The sequence below is a fragment of the Struthio camelus genome, chromosome 17, assembly GCF_040807025.1.
Source record: "Struthio camelus isolate bStrCam1 chromosome 17, bStrCam1.hap1, whole genome shotgun sequence".
Taxonomy (NCBI): Eukaryota; Metazoa; Chordata; class Aves; order Struthioniformes; family Struthionidae; genus Struthio; species Struthio camelus.
The window spans coordinates 2,214,758-2,233,983 of record NC_090958.1 but is presented as its reverse complement, the minus strand read 5'-3'; the positions used below and the strand labels follow the sequence as shown (position 1 = coordinate 2,233,983).

At 51.7% G+C, this 19,226-nt stretch overlaps 2 protein-coding genes across 6 annotated transcripts in view; one reads left to right on the top strand and one right to left on the bottom strand.

Annotated features, from left to right (window-relative positions):
- The window catches only part of MORC2 (MORC family CW-type zinc finger 2), a 51,951-nt gene extending 46,607 nt beyond the window's left edge, over positions 1 to 5,344 (top strand). For 2 of the 5 annotated variants that reach the window (XM_068911297.1, XM_068911301.1), the window contains 7 exons: positions 138 to 284; positions 378 to 432; positions 1,275 to 1,416; positions 1,731 to 1,922; positions 2,022 to 2,142; positions 3,413 to 3,601; positions 4,404 to 5,344. In XM_068911297.1, the coding sequence (XP_068767398.1) occupies positions 138 to 284; positions 378 to 432; positions 1,275 to 1,416; positions 1,731 to 1,922; positions 2,022 to 2,142; positions 3,413 to 3,601; positions 4,404 to 4,472 (915 nt within the window). In that variant the 3' untranslated portion in view covers positions 4,473 to 5,344. The remainder of the gene's footprint in view (positions 1 to 137; positions 285 to 377; positions 433 to 1,274; positions 1,417 to 1,730; positions 1,923 to 2,021; positions 2,143 to 3,412; positions 3,602 to 4,403) is intronic. The other 3 variants (XM_068911300.1, XM_068911298.1, XM_068911299.1) reach the window with 3 other exon arrangements.
- Positions 5,345 to 15,379: 10,035 nt separating this feature from the next.
- LOC138061375 (apelin receptor A-like) lies at positions 15,380 to 16,538 on the bottom strand. Its single transcript, XM_068911108.1, has one exon. The coding sequence runs from the start codon at positions 16,518 to 16,520 to the stop codon at positions 15,432 to 15,434; it is 1,089 nt and encodes a 362-aa protein (XP_068767209.1). The 5' UTR covers positions 16,521 to 16,538; the 3' UTR covers positions 15,380 to 15,431.
- Positions 16,539 to 19,226: the final 2,688 nt, after the last annotated feature.

The following is a 19,226-nucleotide window of genomic DNA, read 5'->3' as shown; positions in this document are numbered from 1 at the left end:
GTGGTGCACACCAAAACTTGTAAAAATTAACTAAAGTCTCAACTGAAGAAATTGGATGCTGAGCACTTTTTGACTTGACTGAAGGAAAATTTTGGTTGTTGACATACTTGAACCACAGCTACAGTTTGTTTTTCCAGCAGGCCTCCACCACCCGGAAGAGGACTTTAAATACCACAGAAGATGGGTCTGAGGAGGAAGTGGAGCAGAAGAAGGAGAAGACTAAACGGGGCAAATTTGTGGTAGTGAAAGAGGAGAAGAAGGATTCTAATGAGGTGGTGGTAGAGGTAAGAACTGCAGCATTTCCCCAGCAGAAGGTATTTGTCAAGCATTCATAATCTTACTGGGGAAAAACTAATCTGAGCTTTCTCTGCTCACAGCTCACAGACAGTGCAGGGGAAGAAGAGCTAGCAGAACTGAAGAAAGCTCAGAAAGGTAAGAAATGAACCCTTGAGCTCCCCTCCAGTATCTAGGATGATGGAAAGGAGTTATTGCAGAGCTAGAGTCATCAGCTAAGCATGTGATTTCATTAATGACCTTTCTAAATTAAGAATTAGTGTAAAACTAATTTATCTCAGACCCTGAGATGACTCTAATTCATATGAAACAAAATTGTTTGGCTAAGCCCCCTTGATGTTACAGGAGACGATCTCAGCGTGTCAGGATCTATAATGAAGGCTGTGTTATATTAATTAGGGTAGTGTTTGGCTGCATAGTGTAGGGCCACGGGAAGGTCATGCTTCTGTAACACAAATCGTGCTTACCTTTTCTAACTGGACCATAGAGCTTTATTAGCAGAGAAATACTAAGGGCTGTATTTAGACCTGCTGCACTGCTGTGAAAGAGGAGGGTTGAGAGACCCTTAGGAAAGATTATAGGTAAGATGGTGTTGCATCCTCTGCTAGAGACATCCATTTAGTTTTTGCAGCTTGTTCCAAGAACCTATCTGGAAAGTGATCTACTAGGAATGCATGGTAAATTGTCCTAGTGGCCACTACAAGCCTGAAAAGTGCATGTCAGTCAGCCTGCAGTACATCAGAAACGCTCTATCTGAAAATGGCATATTGTTTCATAGCTTATTAGTGTCTTATTTGTGAGAAAGTGGGAGTTAAACTTTGTGACAACAGTGTTTTTATGGTTCATACCCCATGAGAAGGATTTATTACAGCTTTAGGTTCACTCCCACCTGAGGCTGGCTGTGCTCTCTAAAGATTATGCAGAACGTGCTCTCAGAATCCAGATGTTTGCAAACACCTTTAATGTCTTCTTCCTTTCAGATAAAGGGCTGCATGTGGAAGTGCGTGTGAACAAGGAGTGGTTCACAGGCCGTGTGACGGCTGTGGAAACAGGCAAGAATGCAGTACGCTGGAAGGTGAAGTTTGATTATGTTCCTACAGACACCACACCGAGAGATCGCTGGTAACTTACTACCGTCTTTTGGAGACTTATTTTACTTCCAGGAGAAAGACCTTGTTTTACTTTCACAGATGCTGAAGACCAATCTGTTGCTGTTATGTTAGAGAGCACATACTCAGGACCATTCTACTGCTTTGTAGTGAATGGACCCTACAGACTTAATATGGTCTGCCTATCACCTTGACATTTCCTGTGAAGGGAAATACTGTGTAATCCAGAGGTCTTTTAGGGTGATGGCTGTGTAAAGATTCTGATGAAGCTATTAACAGGGTTTCAGGTTAGAAAAGGATATGTGATTTCCGCTTTTTTTTTTTCAGGGTAGAGAAGGGCAGTGAGGATGTGAGGTTGATGAAGCCTCCCTCTCCAGAGTACCAGACTCCAGACACGCAGCAGGAAGAGGAGGTTATTGCGGCTGAACCTTCTACCTCAGACTGTATCAGAATTGAGCCAGACACCACTGGTCCCAGCAGCAGCCAAGAAACAGTAGACTTACTAGTTCAGATCCTTCGGTAGGTTCACAGTGGTTCTTGTGAGCTGCTGCTGCCTGACTTAGTCTTCAAACAGATCTTTCAAACTCAGATTCTGGCTTTGTTTTCGTTCCTATGTAGGAATTGTTTGCGATACTTCTTACCTCCAAATTTTCCCATCTCCAAGAAGGAGCTGAGTTCCATGAGCTCAGAAGAGTTGATGGCATTTCCCTTGGTGAGTTCAGTGTATGCCTATAAAAAGGTGGGTTTTGTTCCCCCCTCCGCCCCCAACACACATTCCATTCTTACTGCAAATGTGCGTCCTGTGGATGCAAGGTTGCACTCTTTTGAAAGGTTACTTGGGTCCTTAGCAGACCAGTGTAGCTGAGAAAATGTGAGGAGAGGTATGAAACGTGCCTTCTTTCTTCCAACAATTGCTGTCTGATGCAGAGGGTTTTTTTTTAGCTTACAGCTGTGTGAGAAAGCTGTTGGCTGCTACTATCGTAATTTCTTGTCTCTTGCTGATAAGGTTTTAAAGAGAGTCTAGGTTAAGAGGCTTTTAGAAGTGGCACATCTATTCGTTTTGCCCCTGACCTTATTAATGTAACTTACTTGGAGGTAATCTCAAAAATGGGAGAAAGCGCAGAGGAACCAACCCCACCTCATACTTTTCCAGATGACCAAGCTGACACGATAAAGTCAAAATGCGAAGAGGCATAGTCCCTGTCTGTGGTTCAGCATACCTCCTATGACAGGCTGATATGCAGAGAAGTTGTACTTGATTCTCTGAGCTATCTCTTCTTTTCTGGTATGTGGACAAACAATGAAGGGATAGCTTTGCAAGAGGTGTCTGTGGGTGACAAATGCCACCGGGAACTGCTTATTTGGTAGTCATCAAAGTATCCTATCCCCTCCCTCTCCATGTATAATTGCAGTGTCTCTTCTTCTTTTCTCTCCATTAATTTGTTTAGTCCACTTCGAAATGCTGGTCATGCTGCTTTCACATAACTTTGTCCTGTCTTACAGAGTTGACTGTGAAGTCTTACACAGTACATGAATTTTTACATCCACTAGTTTACTAGCAGATATTCTTACCTCACAGTAAGCTATGCTGTCTGTGGTGGTCCGTACTAAGGAAGTCAACTGCATACTGAAGCTGTCCAGCTCAGTATGCTGAGCTGAGCTACAATGCTACACTACAGTGTAGTTGTGCTTTTAGACTATTTAAAATATGCTATGTCCTTAATCTAAATGTAATCAGTTTTTGTTGCAGCTCTAGTCTTTGAGGAATAGGAAAACCTATGGGTTTTTTGTTTGTTTTGTTTTGTGGTTTCTACAGTAGACAAATCAGAAATGTAAGTGTGAAATGATGACTAATGCAACCAGCAAAAGCAGAGGAATAGTGTTAATCATGTGTAGTTCAGTCACAGTATGCAGTAGCTAGATTCTTCTAGAAGGTTCATCTGCTGGAGTTTCCTTTACACGTGGTGCTTTTTCCTAATGTATTGTCTATTGCTTTTTGTCTTCTTCAGAAAGAGTATTTCAAACAATATGAAGTAGGTCTGCAGAACCTGTGCAATTCATATCAGACACGTGCTGATGCCCGGGCCAAAGCTTGCGAAGAAAACCTCCGCAACTCGGAGAAAAAGCTGAAGGAAACAGAAGAGAAACTGCAGAAGTTGAGGACTAACATTGTGGCACTGTTGCAGAAAGTGCAGGAGGTGGGTGAGAAAGAGATGCTGAACCAGAACAGCCTCAACGTTAGTATCCTTCACCACACTGAGACCAATCCATACACTTGAGATGTCTTAGTCCAGAATTTGACTGTACTTCAGCTCTTTCTCAGTTCAGTGCAACTTGGGCACAGATCATCAGAAGTAACTAAATGACTGATTGCTATGGTTGCTTACCTTTTGGGATCTAGACTTTAGTGTTCTCAATGAGCATTAATTTTCATAGCTGGTTTTTTTTCATGGCATGTACTTTAAGTGTGCCATTTCTTTTGTTTTCTGCTTTACTCTATGAAACATGGGAGTGCAGGAGAAATTTCCTGGGCATAGGCAATTTTCTGCAGATGGTATTGAAGTGTTATAGAGGGAATTTCTGCCACACTGTTTGAAATAAAATTAAGACTAGCCAAAGAAAAAGTTAAAACCAGATGGAAGCAGTTGTTCACCATGGGGAAAATGTGTGTTGTAGGTCAAAAAAAGTAACCTGGCCCTGATAAGTGCAGTGTATTTATTACTTGAATGTATTGCTCGAGCATGAAGTGCATGAATGGTTTCCAGGCACAGTCAGACTGACAAAGTAGTGCTAGTAGTGCTTTCACAGCAGATGCCTGCAGTGATAAAACTTCACTCCTGGAGAGTGCTGGAAGTCAGGACCTAAAGGCTGATCATGACTGATATTGCTGATAGTGCAATAGTATGCTGATAGTATGGGAAGGATTTCCATTTTGTCCATTCTTACGTTGTTCTTCAAGATGCACTTTTTCACTGATATTTCTTGTGCCTTTGGTTTCAGGACATTGATATTAATACAGATGATGAGCTGGATGCATATATTGAGGACCTAATCACCAAAGGAGACTGAGCAGCCCCGTTACAGACCCTGGAGAAATGCAGAAGAGTTGGTTGCTGTGATCAGAGATGTGGATTCCTGCAGGGGAGGACTGTGGCAGCCAATGAGAGGGGAGGGTTTTTAGACTGTAATTACGTTGTGTTGGTGTACAACTTGTTCTTGTGACTATATATGAAAAAGACATTTGTGCTGTTGGCAGGAATGTTTTTAACATTGTAGTTCTTCAAATCTCTTCTTTCTGTTTATAAATATTTATTTTTAAAAGAAACAGGAACTGTGCCTGGTATGATGGGAAGGTTGCTGAGTATTTTTAGTGAGGTAAGAGTGTGAGTACACTTTTTGCATCTGGGGTATACTGATATGCTAAACCCAGAAGATCAGAACATCCTGCCTAGTAGGTTGTCTCAAGGAAGTATCTGAAAACAACATAAAAATACTGAGGCCTTGAGTTAGGGAACAGGAGGGTCAGTATGTAGACTTTTGAGATATTAAACTTAGGCTAGAGAAAGCCAAGTCAGGATTTGAGCTACACAGAGGAGATCAAAACATACTTCCTATGTGAGCATGAGGGGATGGGATGAAATCTTGAGGGTTCTGACAAAGCTGAGGGCAAATAGTGTCAGTGTCATCGGGTTTCTGTAAGTAGGTGGATTGATTCAAGATGCTAACTTTTCTCTGAGAACAAGGATCGTTTTTAAGGAGTCTGGCTTGCTAGACTGCTAGCAGTGTGTGGTGATCATCAGAGGGAGAAAGAGTTGGAATTCAGATTCTTTTCTAGCAGTCACCTTATTGCACACTTTTACTGCTGTTTCTTTGAGGCATAATTTGCAAGGACAGAAGAACTTGACCAGCTGAAAATAAAGTGACCGTCTGTTCTAATGTCACTCCCTCAACTTTGTGTTGCTTTGCTCAACTTGCTCTTCCCAGATAATTTGAATTAGAGCACAAGAATTTGGAGCTTTTGGAGCCCTGCATCACTGAACTGCATCTGACCTTCGGTCAGCAACAAGGACACGTCCTTTCCATTTTCCTTCCAGTTGGAGGCTGTACTACAGCTCCTCGCAGGCCACTTGAAGCAAAGATAGCTCAGTTTGAGTGCATCAGTTAGCTCTCTTCTCAGTAAGATTGTCTGCTAGGACATAATGTCTGTGAACTAAGTGCTCAGAAAACCCAAATCCTCCACAGCTCTGAAGAGCTCCACAGCCTCCACACCCAAATCCTCCACAGGTCTGAAGAAATACGATGTGACCAAGATGTGCCCACCCTTAGGAACAAAAAGTGAAATAGACTTTTGGGGTTCTTTTGATGACAGTCAAATGCGTAACAGATGTTCTGCAGATAATCCAAAATTAAACCTCCTTTGCACAAAACACCTCAAGCACTGAAGGTTTATTATAGTACTGAAGAACTCCCAAGTTCTACATACCACAGGGAAAGAGCAGAAAAGAGGGAAGACACTTATTTCCTGTGTTCCAGGTCCTTCTAATAGCATAGAATTTACGACTTGACTGCTTTCATTTAGGACATGGGCCTTAATATCCTACTATACAGGAAGGTAAGAAGTCCCGTTCCTGCCCCCCGCCCCCCCCCCCCCCCCAATTCCCCCAATACACTTTTCTGGACAGAGTAGCAGTGTTGCTCAAATGAAGGAGCAGTCACCACCAGCCTCCTAAAGTTCCATACCACTGTTAAAGGCATACTTTAATTGTGATTGCACACTGATGCTTCAGATGAAAATGATCCCTCTCCAGAAGCTGAATTATGTATCAAGTTGAGAAGAAATCTTTGCCCATTCCAGGTGACCAGCAGAAATTCTGAAGAACCAGATTTAATTAAAATACAGTTCAAAAATGGTATAACTCCAGGCATGTACAATCTGGAGAAAATAGCTCTTCTAACAAATGTCTAAGCTTCCTGAAGCTGTTTGATCCCCTACTCCTGCTCTCCTATCAGAAAGGTGTTAGAATTTTGTTCCCTTGTTTCCTTGAAACTTCCAGTTTCCAATTTTAACTTCTTTATGGCATTTTATTTCTTTGATCTTGTGTCAGATATTTTTAACTGACTTGCATTTTTTCTCTGGAATTACTTTCATCAGTACAATTGATGTGTAATTGTCCCTTCTAAACTTCTATTTTCCTAGGAAAAGCAAGCCAGGAAGTTTTAACTGCTAATAAAACAAGGTTTCATTCTCAGAATCTTCCCAGTAGTCCTTCTCTGCACCTGTTTACATTTGATTTTTTTTTTTTTTTGTAATCTTGGTAACTAGATCTATGCATAGCATTTTTAACTGAGGTTTTGCTAATGCCTTAAAAAACTCATAGGAACAAAAGGACCCCTGGAGGTCATTTAACAATCTTCTGTTCCAAACAAGGCTTGCTTTAAAGCTGCAATCATGTTGTTCGGGGTCTCCCTGAACTTTGAAAATCTAAGGATGGAGATTGCACTACCTTTCTGCATACGCACTCCGCTATGTGATTGCTAGACTGTGAAGGGTTCTTTCCTTGCATATAACAAGAATGTCCCTTTTTGCAGCCTTGGAGGCCATTACAGATGCCCGTTGACAGTATCTTGCCTGTTATATAGCTTGAACTTCATGCTACAATTCAGTGGTTGATATCACATGGTACCCGCTCATGTCAGTCCTCTCTGCTTCCAGATAAGTCTTTCTTATAGCAGAAAGACTTATTAGTGTATAAGTTGCATGTGTATATCAGTAAGGTTGCTAATTCAGGTATCTAAAAATGAGGCAGGAAGATATATACATATTATTTTTTAGACTTGAACTTTTGGGTCTTATGGTTCTTGCTCCTGGTCAACTTTGCCTCAGTCTCAAAACAGCAGAAGGAAAAAGATGAATGCAACATCTAAAGGAGCTGCTTTACAAAGGCAGCGTTGTGTTGGTGGTGCTTCTTTGTGGTCTTCAAAAACCTCCCAACCACTGCAAGTTCCAGGAAGGTCTTTGTATAAGCTCTATCTAGTAGCAGCACAAGTACTATGAGCAGGGAGGATGGCCCTTGGAGTGATAAAGGGAAAAGCAAATGGGTTAGCTGCCTATTTTCCTCCTCAGCAGTACTGCACTGTATTGCAGTCCCCTTATCTGTGCTTTTTTACGGGGCTTTCCAGCAGACCATCTTCAAACCCACTTACTGTAGCTCATGCCATGGGAGAGCTTGGCATAGTCAGGAGAACTGTAATCCTCTTTGTTGCTTCCCTTGCTAAAGCATCTGGCTTATTTTGCAACCTCAAGTTGCTGTCAGTGATCCTCCATCTCAGAAATAAGCCCAGTTTATCTTGCAGTGTGAAACAAGCACACCTGAGCTCATTGAAATCAATCTATCTTTGAGTGCAGTGGACCTAGGCCTATGTTTGCAGATCACAGAATCACAGAATGGTTGAAGTTGGAAGGGACCTCTGGAGATCAGCTAGTCCAACCTGCTTGCTCATGCAGGGTCCTCTAGAGCACATTGCCCAGGATCGCATCCAGGCGGGTTTTGAATATCTCCAGGGAAGGAGACTCCACTACCTCTCTGGGCAACCTCTTCCAGTGCTCCGTCACCCTCACAGGGAAGAACTTTTCCCTCCTGTTCAGATGGAACTGCCTGTGGTTCAGTTTATGCCCGTTGCCTCTCGTCCTATCGCTGGGCACCGCGGAGAAGAGTCTGGCCTCATCCTCTTGACACCCCCCTCTTCAGATACTTGTAGGCATTGATGAGATCCCCGCTCAGTCTTCTCTCCTCCAGGCTCAACAGGCCCAGCTCTCGCAGCCTTTCTTCACAGGAGACATGCTCCAGTCCCCTCATCATCTTCCCAGGCCTCTGCTGGACTCTCTCCAGGAGTGCCATGCCTCTCTTGTACTGGGGAGCAGGCCAGAATTGGACACAGTACTCCAGCTGTGGCCTCCCCAGGGCTGAGGAGAGGGGCAGGATCACCTCCCTCCACCTGCTGGCAACACTCTGCCTAAGGCAACCCGGGATACCATTGGCCCTCCTGGCCACAAGGGCACACTGCTGCCTCATGCTCAACTTGTTGTCCACCAGCACTCCCAGGTCCTTCTCGGCACAGCTGCTTTCCAGCAGGTCAGCCCCCAGCCTGTCCTGGTGCAGGGGGTTAGTCCTGCCTAGGTGCACGACCCTGCAGCACTTGCCTTTGTTGAACTTCAGGAGGTTCCTCTCCGCCCACCTCTCCAGCCTGTCCAGGTCCTGCTGAATGGCAGCACAGCCTTCTGGTGTGTCAGCCACTCCCCCCAGTTTAGTATCATCAGCAAACTTGCTGAGGGTGCACTCTGTCCCTTCCTCCAGGTCATTGATGAATATATTGAACAAGACTGGAGCCAGGACTGACCCCTGGGGGACACCGCTAGCTACAGGATCCTCCAACTTGACTCTGCGCCACTGACTACAGCCCTCTGAGCTCGGCCATCCAGCCAGTTCTCAGTCCACCTCACTGGCCACTCACCTAACCCACACTTCCTGAGTTTCCCTGTGAGGATGTGACGGGAGACAGTGTCCAAAGCCTTGCTGAATTCAAGGTAGACAACATCCACTGCTCTTCATCCTACTTGGAAGCTCATCTATTGCTACCATTCTCTAAGTGGAGACTTTAAACTCCCTTTCCTAGGTATCAGGTACCCATTCTGTGGCAACAGGATCAACACTTTTCCTTTTGTTTGGAAGTGGTACACCAGGCTCACAGCAAGTACATGGTGGGCTTCGGGGCACAACTTGTTTTCAGCTACTTTACAGGGCTATTCTCCCTGATAGAGTGGGGCATACCCACTCTACTCTTCTGCTCTATCTGCTGCTCCTTTACCCTAACAAGTGGTAATCTCAGGTGCCCCCAGGAAATTTCTCTGCCAGGAAAGTCTTCCTTGTTTTTCCAGGCCCAGGGTTTCTTGATCTACTCTTCTGAGTAGACAGTTATTTTGAAATCCATCTAAGCAGCATCTGAATTTATTCATGGTCTCAGTGACCTGGCCATATGTGGCTTACACTTAGCTGGTAAGTGGGATGCTATCAGCCAGGCAGACACCTCGTGGATGTTCTTGTATGTCCTCCCTCCTCCTAGCAAAGCTGTACCTGCACAGTGGTAGCAGGGGAGACCCTCCTCTGATCCTGCACTGGATACCTGGGTCATCTCTGTGCCCTCAAGAACATTAGCTGAGCGGACACTCCAAGAAACCCCTTTGGCATCTGGCAGAAGTCACTGAGGACTCCGAGGACCTGCCACGTTGGTGGAACGAGGGGCTAAGTTCATGGGGACCTGCTCCCAGGAAATCCCAGGAAATCCCAGGAAGCCCCAGGCTGCACATTCAGATTGCCCTGCTGTTTCAGCATATGTGGAATCTAACCACTTTGAGCAGCTCTCCATCCTTCAGAAGTCCCCTCTCCTCCCCCTTGGGCTGCAGCCTTCTGAGTAGAGCAAATTGCAACACCACTGTCTCCCCATGCTGCCAGCAGCTCCTCCATCATGTAGGCAGCAGGGTGCCACTACTATGACTTCCCCAGAAGAGGGGAGGGCTGAGGATATTATTAGGGCCCTTCTAAGGCTAGTGTTGTTACTGAGCCCTTTTTTGAGCAAAGTAGCTATGCCCTTGGGGGGCTATGTCTACCTATATAAGCATATGAGAAGCAAAGTGCTGTGGAACCATCACTCTCCACCAAGGAGAATGCCTGACGCCCAATGCCTTGGGCAGCTGCGACTGAAAAAAACAGACATCCTGGCTAGAGCTTCAAGAAGGGAAAGTTGGTGCCAGTCAGGAAGGGCATTTGCATGGTAGATTGAGTCCACAGCCCTTGTTTTCCTTATCTTATCCTTCAAGAGAGGAGTTCAGAGGCAAGTCAGAACTATTGGGGGTGTCCCTGCAGCTGGAGGAAACAAGCAGCTTTCAAAGTTGTAAGCCACCCTGAGCAAGCTGCGATGGTATTGCAACCTGGGCTGCTGTGGACAGGACCCTGGGCTGCAAGGCCTTGCTTTGGCCTAGGTCTATGTTGCCCCATGCTCTATGGCTCTGTGTGCAGGTGATGTGAATGGGCTCTGGCCTGCATGGGAACCCAGCCATGCTGCCTAAGCAGGTGCTGAGAAACAGCCTGGCTGGGGGTACCAGGGCAGCAGAAAACTGCCAGGATTCTGCAGGGATTTTGGTGCTGCAGAGAGGGCTTGCCTGGAGTCAGTGCCACTAGCATGGCTCCTGCTGCCTGGAGCTGTGTCCAACCCCAGGACATGTGGCTTCACTTTTGCTTGTTAGAGGAAGCAGAGGCAGCTGTGGTGCAACAGTGCTGAGATCCTCCTGCTTTCCTTGCCCAGCATGGCTCTGGCACTGTGACAGTTCCTGTTCTGTCTTCTTTGGGGCCTGCTCCACGGCAGCCAGTCCCACTAGGCAGAGAGGAAGCTACAGGGCTCAGCTGTCAGGCGAGAGCTGCACAGCAGAGAGCCCTCTGATTGAGGGGCACTGCCCCCAGCTCATGAAGTGCCTCATTGTCTATGTGAGGACTGCCAGTGCCTGGGAACACGGGGACACGTGTGGAGGTGTCAACCCCCTTGTGCTGCCCTGTCTCCAGGGAAACATCTCATAGAAGGAAAGGCATCCCCAGCCAGTGCCAGGGCAGCCCTGGCCTGCCTTTGTCTTTGTTGGCTCCGTGGCATTTGTTTGGGAGAGAAGCGGATAGTCTTCCTTTTCCTGCCAGCCGCCAGCTCCTGCTGCAGCTGCCTGGAAGCAGCTCCTCTTGCAATGAAAGGGTCAGCTGGCATCTCCCCCAGGAAGGAGTGAAGGGAGCCACTGAATGCTGGAGCAAGCCCTGGGCCAAGGTGCAGCAGGCCCTGGGCTGCCAATGTGCTGTGGCTGAGTACACACAGGGGTCCTTGTCAGAGTGCTGAGAGTGGCTGGCAGCTTCTTACCCTTTGTGGAAGGCTCCTGGCAGGAACAGCATCCTCAGCCCTGCAGGAGCTGGGCATCCTTTGCCCAGTCCTGCTGCTCCAACCTGCCACAGCAAGGGAGAGAGGAGTCTCACTGCTGTCACTGAGGAGCATCTCTGGTGCTGGTGCCGTGTCACCCCAGGCAGAGCACTGTAGCTGCCCAAGCACATGCACCGGCTGTGGGCCCCACACCTGGGACCTCCCTGTGTCCTCTTCATGCTCTTCCCTGCTCTGCTTACCATCACTGCTTGTCTCTCCTCTTGCCTCTGCCCCTCCTGAGCACCACAACTCTGCTTCCTTGTGCAAGCCCCTAACCCCATCATACTTGAGCCAGGAGACAGCCAGACCAGTCTGTGGTTTTTTGTTTTTTTTTTTTTTTTAAAAACTCTTCCTCCATCCTAGAGCACTTGAGCATAAACACAGGAGATTTCTTGCATCCTCCCTTACCCCCACCACCCAGTCAGCACCCTCGTGGAGCACAATGGCACAGGCATGTTCCTGCAGGGTGCTGGGGCAGAGGCAGCAGTAAGGTAGATGGAGAGAATTTTTCCCAGGATGCTATTGAGCATTCACCATATGAAGTCGTGTGTGTGTGGAGCAGCCCCATTAGTGCAGGAGACTCTCTTCTCCCTTGTTCAGCCACCCTAAGGCTCCATGTGTGGATTGGGACTCAGCTCCAAATTACTCTTTCCAGCTTCTGCTCCCACCATGCTCTTATCATATACATTGGTGTATTTGCCTTCCTTCTCACTTGCTTCAGCTGCTCCTGTTCTTTGGTTTATGTGGGGCCATAGGCTGAGCACCTTTGGCTACACAGCTCTTTAGGCCTCCCAGCAACCCTCCACTCAGTGCTATGCTCTTCCCTCCAGGTGCTGCAGCAGCTGGAGAGGGGAGCTGCTCTACCCTGTAGGGCATGGGCAGGGCAAGCCTGCCATCTCTGTTTCCTGCTCTCCATTTCTTCCCAACCTGTCCCTGAAGCATCCCATAGCTACAAACCAGCCATTGCCCAGGAAATCTGTGAGCTCTGAGAGCAGATTTTGAAGCTGGGAGCAGTTCTGGACTGTGGGCCCTGGCTTTGGCTCCTGTTCTCCCCTTGCGGGCAGCAGGAGCACATGAACACTGGTGTCATCTGCCACACACAAAGTAGTTGACGTACAGGAGAGCAGAAATCCTAGTAAGGCACAGAATTGCCTTTTCTGCTCCTCTGCACAAGGGCTTGCACACCAGAGCAGGGCAGGCACATGCCCTTACTGGTGTGGTTATTGTCACATGGCCCACATCCTGCCCCATGCTCTATCTGCTGTGCGCTCCCCCCCACCCCAAGACCATCAGCCTAGGAGAATGGACTAGGCGTATATGGCCTCACACAGGACCAGGGGGCTGCAACAGCTGCTCTAGCTATGGCGGCAGGCCCAGGTCATCTCTGCACTGGCTCTGACCCCGAACATTGCTCTTGGCCTTTCCCAGGGCAAGACGCCCTGGTAGGCCAGCAAAGGAGATGGCCAAGTCCACTCTGGTCACCTCTGCAATGCAGGACCAAGCCCTATACACCACAGGGCTGACATCAGGCAGGCATCCAAGAATGGGGGACAGGGCCAGCAAGCCCATGCCTGGCAGATGGAGAGCTCATTTCATGCCAGGATGGTGCACAAACAGTAGGGGCTTCTCAGGGAGGGCAAGGCTGGGAGGGTTTGTGGACAGAGAGGCTGAACAGTGTGAATGCAAGCACTCAGGGCTACCCCACTGCAGGCTGCAGGTCTAGGCCTTGCAGGGAGCTGACGCTGAGGACCCAGGGGTGTCTAAGGCCCAGCGGGGCAGCAGAGCTCAGGCCCAGCAGGATGAACTCTCTTTCGCTTTTGCAACAGCTCCCCCCCCTGCCCCCCCTCCCCCCGGCCAGCCAAGGAAAGTGGTGCTCAGTGCTGTGACCTGCTGGCTTCTGGGCTCCCCACAAGAGTTTTGGCCCTTCCTCAAGGCCTCTTGTTAATAGGATTCAAACTCCCTCTCAAATGGTCTGAAACTGCACCCTGCTGGCTGCTCTGGCAGTTCCCAGGCTGTCACCTCACTGCAGGGCAGGGGGCACCTGGCCTCGCAGGGCCTGGGGCCTCCCTTCCCTGTGCCAAAAGCTGCAGGGACACTGTTCTGAGCCTCACATCCTTTAAACTCTGCTAGGATCTCTGACTATCACTGCCTATGTGCAGCGACCAGTCAAACTGCAAGGTAATAGGCCCCATACAACTCACTGTGATGAGAGAGCACGACAACAGTCTGGGACAAGGCTACCAGGTGGCTAAGGGACTCTCTTCAACTACATCTTTACCTCAGGTTGAGGAGTTACTGACCTCTGGCCTCTAAAACAGAGGAAAGGTGAATGGGAGCATGTGGCATCCTACTACCCTGCACTGTAGCCATGTATCTGGGCTCCCTGGCAGCCTGCAGGCAGCTGGCCCTGCCTATGAAGAGAAATAGGTGCCAGTGATAGGAGTTATCCTAAATATTCTTGCCCAAATATTTCACAGGGAAATAAAAGTTGACAGCCCCACAGAGTCAAGGCTTAAGCAGGAATGGGCACTACTGTCTGCCTTGAAGGAAGGGACGGGCAGGTGGATTTTTTTGTTTTTACTTGCTGTTGATTAGGTAGAGCTGCCCTATTCATCTGGAAGGGAAGGAGGAGCAACAGGACTACTGTGAAGGGTGAGGCTGGCTCAGCTGTTGCACTGAATGACTGGGCTGTCAAGGAGAGCTGAGGGGCAGACGGTGCTGCTGGAGCTGCAGCTGTCGTGGGAGCAGAGGTCGCTAGTGGGGAAGCAGCAGCATAAACTATTTTACCAGGTGCTGGGGGTTGGGGAGGGTGGGGGTGGACAGTACGTGCAACCTATGTTATGCTGCCTTGATGTTGTGTGCAGATGCTCTGTGATAAGTGGACCTGAGGAGCTCCTGCTTATGTCTGTGGTTCCTGGGACTCCTGTGTGCCTGCTGGATTTGTGGCTCTGAGGGGGACAACATGTCACCCTAAGGAACTGGGCAGGTCTTGCCTTGGGCTGGACTTGGCAGGCTGTGCCCAGAGAGATGCATGTGGGTGCTGAGACTGAGTGACAGCAAGAACCCAACAGGACTTGCAGAGCCAGAGCGTGGAGGAGGGCACATCCACCTGTGCATGCAGTGCTGCAAAGAGGGTCTTGTCCACTCAGATGAGACCCAGTTCTCCCTAATGCAGCTTCTCTGCAGGCAGCATCCTCACTGCAAGTCTCAGCTAGACCTGTCCCAGCTCCCACTATCAGTGGCTGCATCTCTTAGCAGCTCAGCCCTCAGAGACAGCCAAGGACAACTGGACTCCATGAAAAGGCTTTTCCTGCTGCCAAAGGAGCAACTAGGTCATGGCTTTCCAGACATGAAACCTCATTACAGCCCAAAGCACTACATGCGTGTGCTTACAGCAGCATAGGAAGAGTAACTCTTCTACCAAACATGAGCTTTCCAAAGTCCTTGTGCTGCCTCCTTGATGTCAGCTCAGCTGGCAGAGACACCCAGGGCCCTTTCTCCTTCTGGGAATGGCAATCCCATGGGGCCCAGCAAAACACAGCTCTTCACTTCTCAGCACCTGGGAAGCCAGGGACAGGCAAGGGTCCTCCATCCTGGGAAATGCATGGCAGATGGCCCTGCAGCAGGGCAAGGCCAGCTTCGGGGGGGCGGGGTGCAGTGGGGCCGTGCAGGACAGGCTAAGCTCAAGCTTGCAGGGAGCAGGGTTGGGGTGTCCCAGGTGTCGCAGCCCCTGAGCTTTGGCCAGGGTGGGAAGGATATGTTGAGGTGTCTCCAAGGTTCCCCAGGGACCCCAGTGCTGGGCCCTGACAACCCACCCTCCCTTGCTTCAGGAGCCCCGGGGCTGCTCCCAGCAGGGGAATAAGGGGGGTGGCCAGGCACCGAGGTGCCCCGGCCAGGATGGGCCGCATTCTGTCCAGGGCACTGCCCGCCCCTTGGACGGAGCTGGATGAAGAACCGAGCAGGCTCCGGCCGCGGAAAGGGCGTTTATTGGAGAGCGGCAGGGCGGGTGGGTCGCGGTCGCTACACCTTAGTGCCCCCCGAGGGCACCTCGGAGCGCTGCGTCTGGCCGCTGAGCGTGGAGGAAGCAGCGGCAGGCAGGCGGCGCGCCCCGCGCAGCCCCAGCAGCAGGCGGCACTGGGCGCGGAACCGCCCGTCCAGGAAGGCATAGAGCAGCGGGTTGAGGCAGCTGTTGAGGTAGGCGAGGCAGGTGGCGTAGGGGTGCAGGCGGGAGATGAGGTCGAGCAGCGCGCAGGGCAGCTCGAGCATACCCGCGGCGGCCAGCACGAAGAGGCTCTTCAGGAGGTGGAAGGGCAGCCAGCAGCCGGCGAAGACGGCCACCAGCGCAGCGATGAGGCGCAGCAGCCGCCGCCGCGCCGCCGCCTCGGCGCGCCGCGGGCGGAGGTGGCGGCGAACGGCGGCGCCCACGCAGCAGTAGCAAACGGCCATGAGGAGCAGCGGCGCCGCGAAGCCCAGCGCCGTGGTGCCAAGGCTCAGCGCCGCCGCCCAAGCAGCCGCGCCGCCCGCCGCGCCGCCCAGCTCCAGGTCGCAGAGGGTGCGGTTGCGCGGACCGCGCCGCGCCTCGCGGAGTAGCAGCGCGGGCAGCGCCGCCGCCGCCGCCGCCGCCCAGAGCGCTGCCAGCGGGCCCAGCGCGGCGGCGGCGGCGCGGCGCGGGGCGGCGCGGGGCGGCGGCGCGGCGCGGACCACGGCGCGGTAGCGCTCCGCGCTGAGCCCCCCCAGGCAGAAGGCGGAGGCGAACATGTTGAGCAGCACCAGGTAGCTGCTGAGCTTGCAGAGCGCCGCGCCGAAGGGCCAGTGGAAGCGCAGCGCCGTGTAGGCGGCCCACAGCGGCAGCGTCACCACGAAGGCCAGGTCGGCCAGCGCCAGGTTGCCGATATAGGCGTCGGCGGAGCGGCGCTTGGCCCGGGGGCCGCGCCACACCGTCAGTAGCACTAGTCCGTTGCCTGAGAGCCCCAGCACGAAGACCAGCATGTAGAGCACGGGCAGCAGCGAGAAGGACGCCTCCCAGTCCGCCTGCCACTCGCACGCCTCGCCCGTCTCGTTGCCCTCGTCCCCGTAGTAGTAGTCTGCCTCCACGCCCACGTACTCCATAGCGCCGCGCCGACCCCGCTGCCCGCCGCGCTCCTATAAAGAAGCCGTCCTGCGCCGCCCTCGCCCCCGGGACAGCCCTGAACCGCCCCGGGACCGCCTCCGCCGGGACCCCGCGCGCCGGCACTGCCCCGCCGCTCCGCCCCGCCGCGCCCCCCCTTGTGCCAGGACTGCCCCACGGCCTCGCCCCACCCGCCCCGTGCAACGGGAGTGCCCCATGGCCCCGCGGCGACCCGCGGTACCGGGACTGCCCCGGCGCTCCGCCCCGCTGCGCTCCTCCGTGTACCGGGACTGCTCCACGGCTTCACCGCGACCCCCCGCATACAGGGCTGCCTGAGATCCCCGCCAGTCCATCCCGCCGTCCCCCCGCCAGTGCACTGGGGTGGCCTCAACAGCGCCCCTCAATCCTGCGCTGCTCTCCAGACCCACCACACATTGGAGCTGTCCTGACAGTCCCCACCTGCCCGACCAGCTGCGTATTGGTACTGCCCCAGTGGCCCTGCCGCGACCCCCCCCCACACACACATCGGGGCTGCACCAACGCCCCCCTACCCCAAACCGCAGACCCCGGGGCGGGCTGCCTGTCACCCTGCACGCGGCAGGTGGCTCCTGCTGATTACCCAGCGCCCAAGATAGAGCCCTCGGGGACATCAGGGCAGCAGGGCAGGGAGAAGGTCACTTTACCTGCCAGATCCCCAACTTTGCCCTGCTGGGGGCAAGGGTGCAATAGGTGAGGAATGGTGTGGGTGTGTGAGGAGGGGAGTTTGGTAAAAAATTCACTATGCCTCACGAATTCCCCATACAGGTGTTTGGTGCTCAAGTGTACCCCCATTGTCTGCAGGGGATGTGGGGTTACCAAACCCCTCTGGCACACGGACTGTCTTTCTGCTGCCGTGTTTCAAGTCAACTGTTGTAACGTTGTCTCCTCTCACAGCTAAGGATTCCGTGAGTGAGACCTGCACTGACTGTACAGCTCATAGCACTTTGCAGGTAAGGTTTGTGCCTGGCATCCAGCTTTCATCCACTGCACTAACCTCAGCAGCCCGGCAGTGCCGGGGTGCACAGCTGAGGACTGCACCCGTTGAGCATCCTCACCCCTCCAGCTGTGCCAAGGATTTGAAACAGGCAGGATTGTAGGCAGGAGCCCCAGAGCCAGCAGCATCTGCAAGGTCTCCGGAAGAAAATTCTCTATCCGCTAGGCTGTTTTCCTACACATCACAGTCTGTCTTTCAGGGCTGGTTTTCTTTTTTTTCTTTCCTCCTCCCAGACACCCAATAAAAACATCTTTGTTTGAGGATAGCCTTGCAGAAGACACTTCCCCTGTGTTGGTCCCAAGGTGGCATGTGATGTGGCCAGCTGCAGCGCTGCCAGAAGCAGGGAGGGAGTGCTAGGCTGTTGTGGGATGCTTGCTCACAACAGAGATTTTTTCCCTGCTCTCATTGGAATTGGAGGGGTTCCTGTCCCTTGCTAATTTCTTATTGCACTATGTTGGAAGATATTTGTACCTGGGGTCTGACGTTTCACTGACCAGCAGCATTCGAAGCCAGGGCTTTTCCTGGCTTCGAATGCCAGGAATTCCAGAGTCAGCACTGTGAGTCTTCATGGCATCTTTCTTTGCGGTAGGGCTCCTTGCTGGGGCCACATCCCTAAAATTCCTGTGGCCATAGTGGGAGATGGACAAACAGCCCTGGGCTGTGATCAGTAAGTTCCTGGAAGCCAGGCAAGCAGATGTCCCATGACAGCAAGGTCAGTCTGGGGCTTTCCTGTCCCTCTGTACACCCAAGAAGAGAGCTGTTACCTCACCTGCAGCCCAGCCCAGGGCATGAGCAGGACTGCTGCCCAGTGGCAGCTCTTATGTCTTATAAGGGCTGGGGAACTTGTGGCATAGAGGTCCATTCATCCCTTGGCTTCACCAACACAGGGAGCTGCCTCTACGCATGTCAGCTCAGGTTATTTCATGCCTGGTTCCTGGCAGCCTTGTGGAGAGCCCAGCTTTGCCACACACCTTCAGGTTCCTCTGTCTGTCCAGAAGTGTCCGAAGGGTAGAGAGTGGTGGGAATGACTGCAGCAGGGCAGGGAGAGTCACAGGCAATTGTGTTTGAGCCCAGTGGAGGTTTGCCAGAGGGGCAGACCACATTGCATTGAGGGAGAGGATGGAGCTAGACTGGCGTCCCTGGAAAGGGGGCACTTGGACTGCACTAAAATCTCCCTTTGCTACTATGTACCTCAGACACTGCAGAGCCCTCCCTCAATTTCCACTGTGATATGGCACTGAGCTCAGGATGACATGGGACCAGCAGGAAGGATGCCGTTCATGTGCTACATCTTGTGAGCATGGCAGTGCTGTCTGCACTGGGTCACTGCCAACAAGGTGAGGCCATGCCTTGGTGCCAGCAAGGGCATCCCAGGGCTGCGCTTCCAGTGTGCCCTGGGAGACCCTGAGCCCTCCCAGCTGTGGGGTTATGAAGTCCCTAGACATGGCACAGCAGTGCCCAAACTGCTGGCCCTGACCCAGCCACAGGTACTGTTATGAAGAAGCAGCAAAAGGAGATTGCAGGTCTGTTGCTGCAGCTGAGCTGCCATTGCTGCCCTGATGCGCTCTGTAGAGCCAAGCTTGGGCTTGATGCCTTGTCTCACCCTGGAAGCCAAGAGGGGATGCAGGGAGGGCTGTGCTGTGGAGGGTGGGTGTCCTGTTGGTCCTCAGGCCTG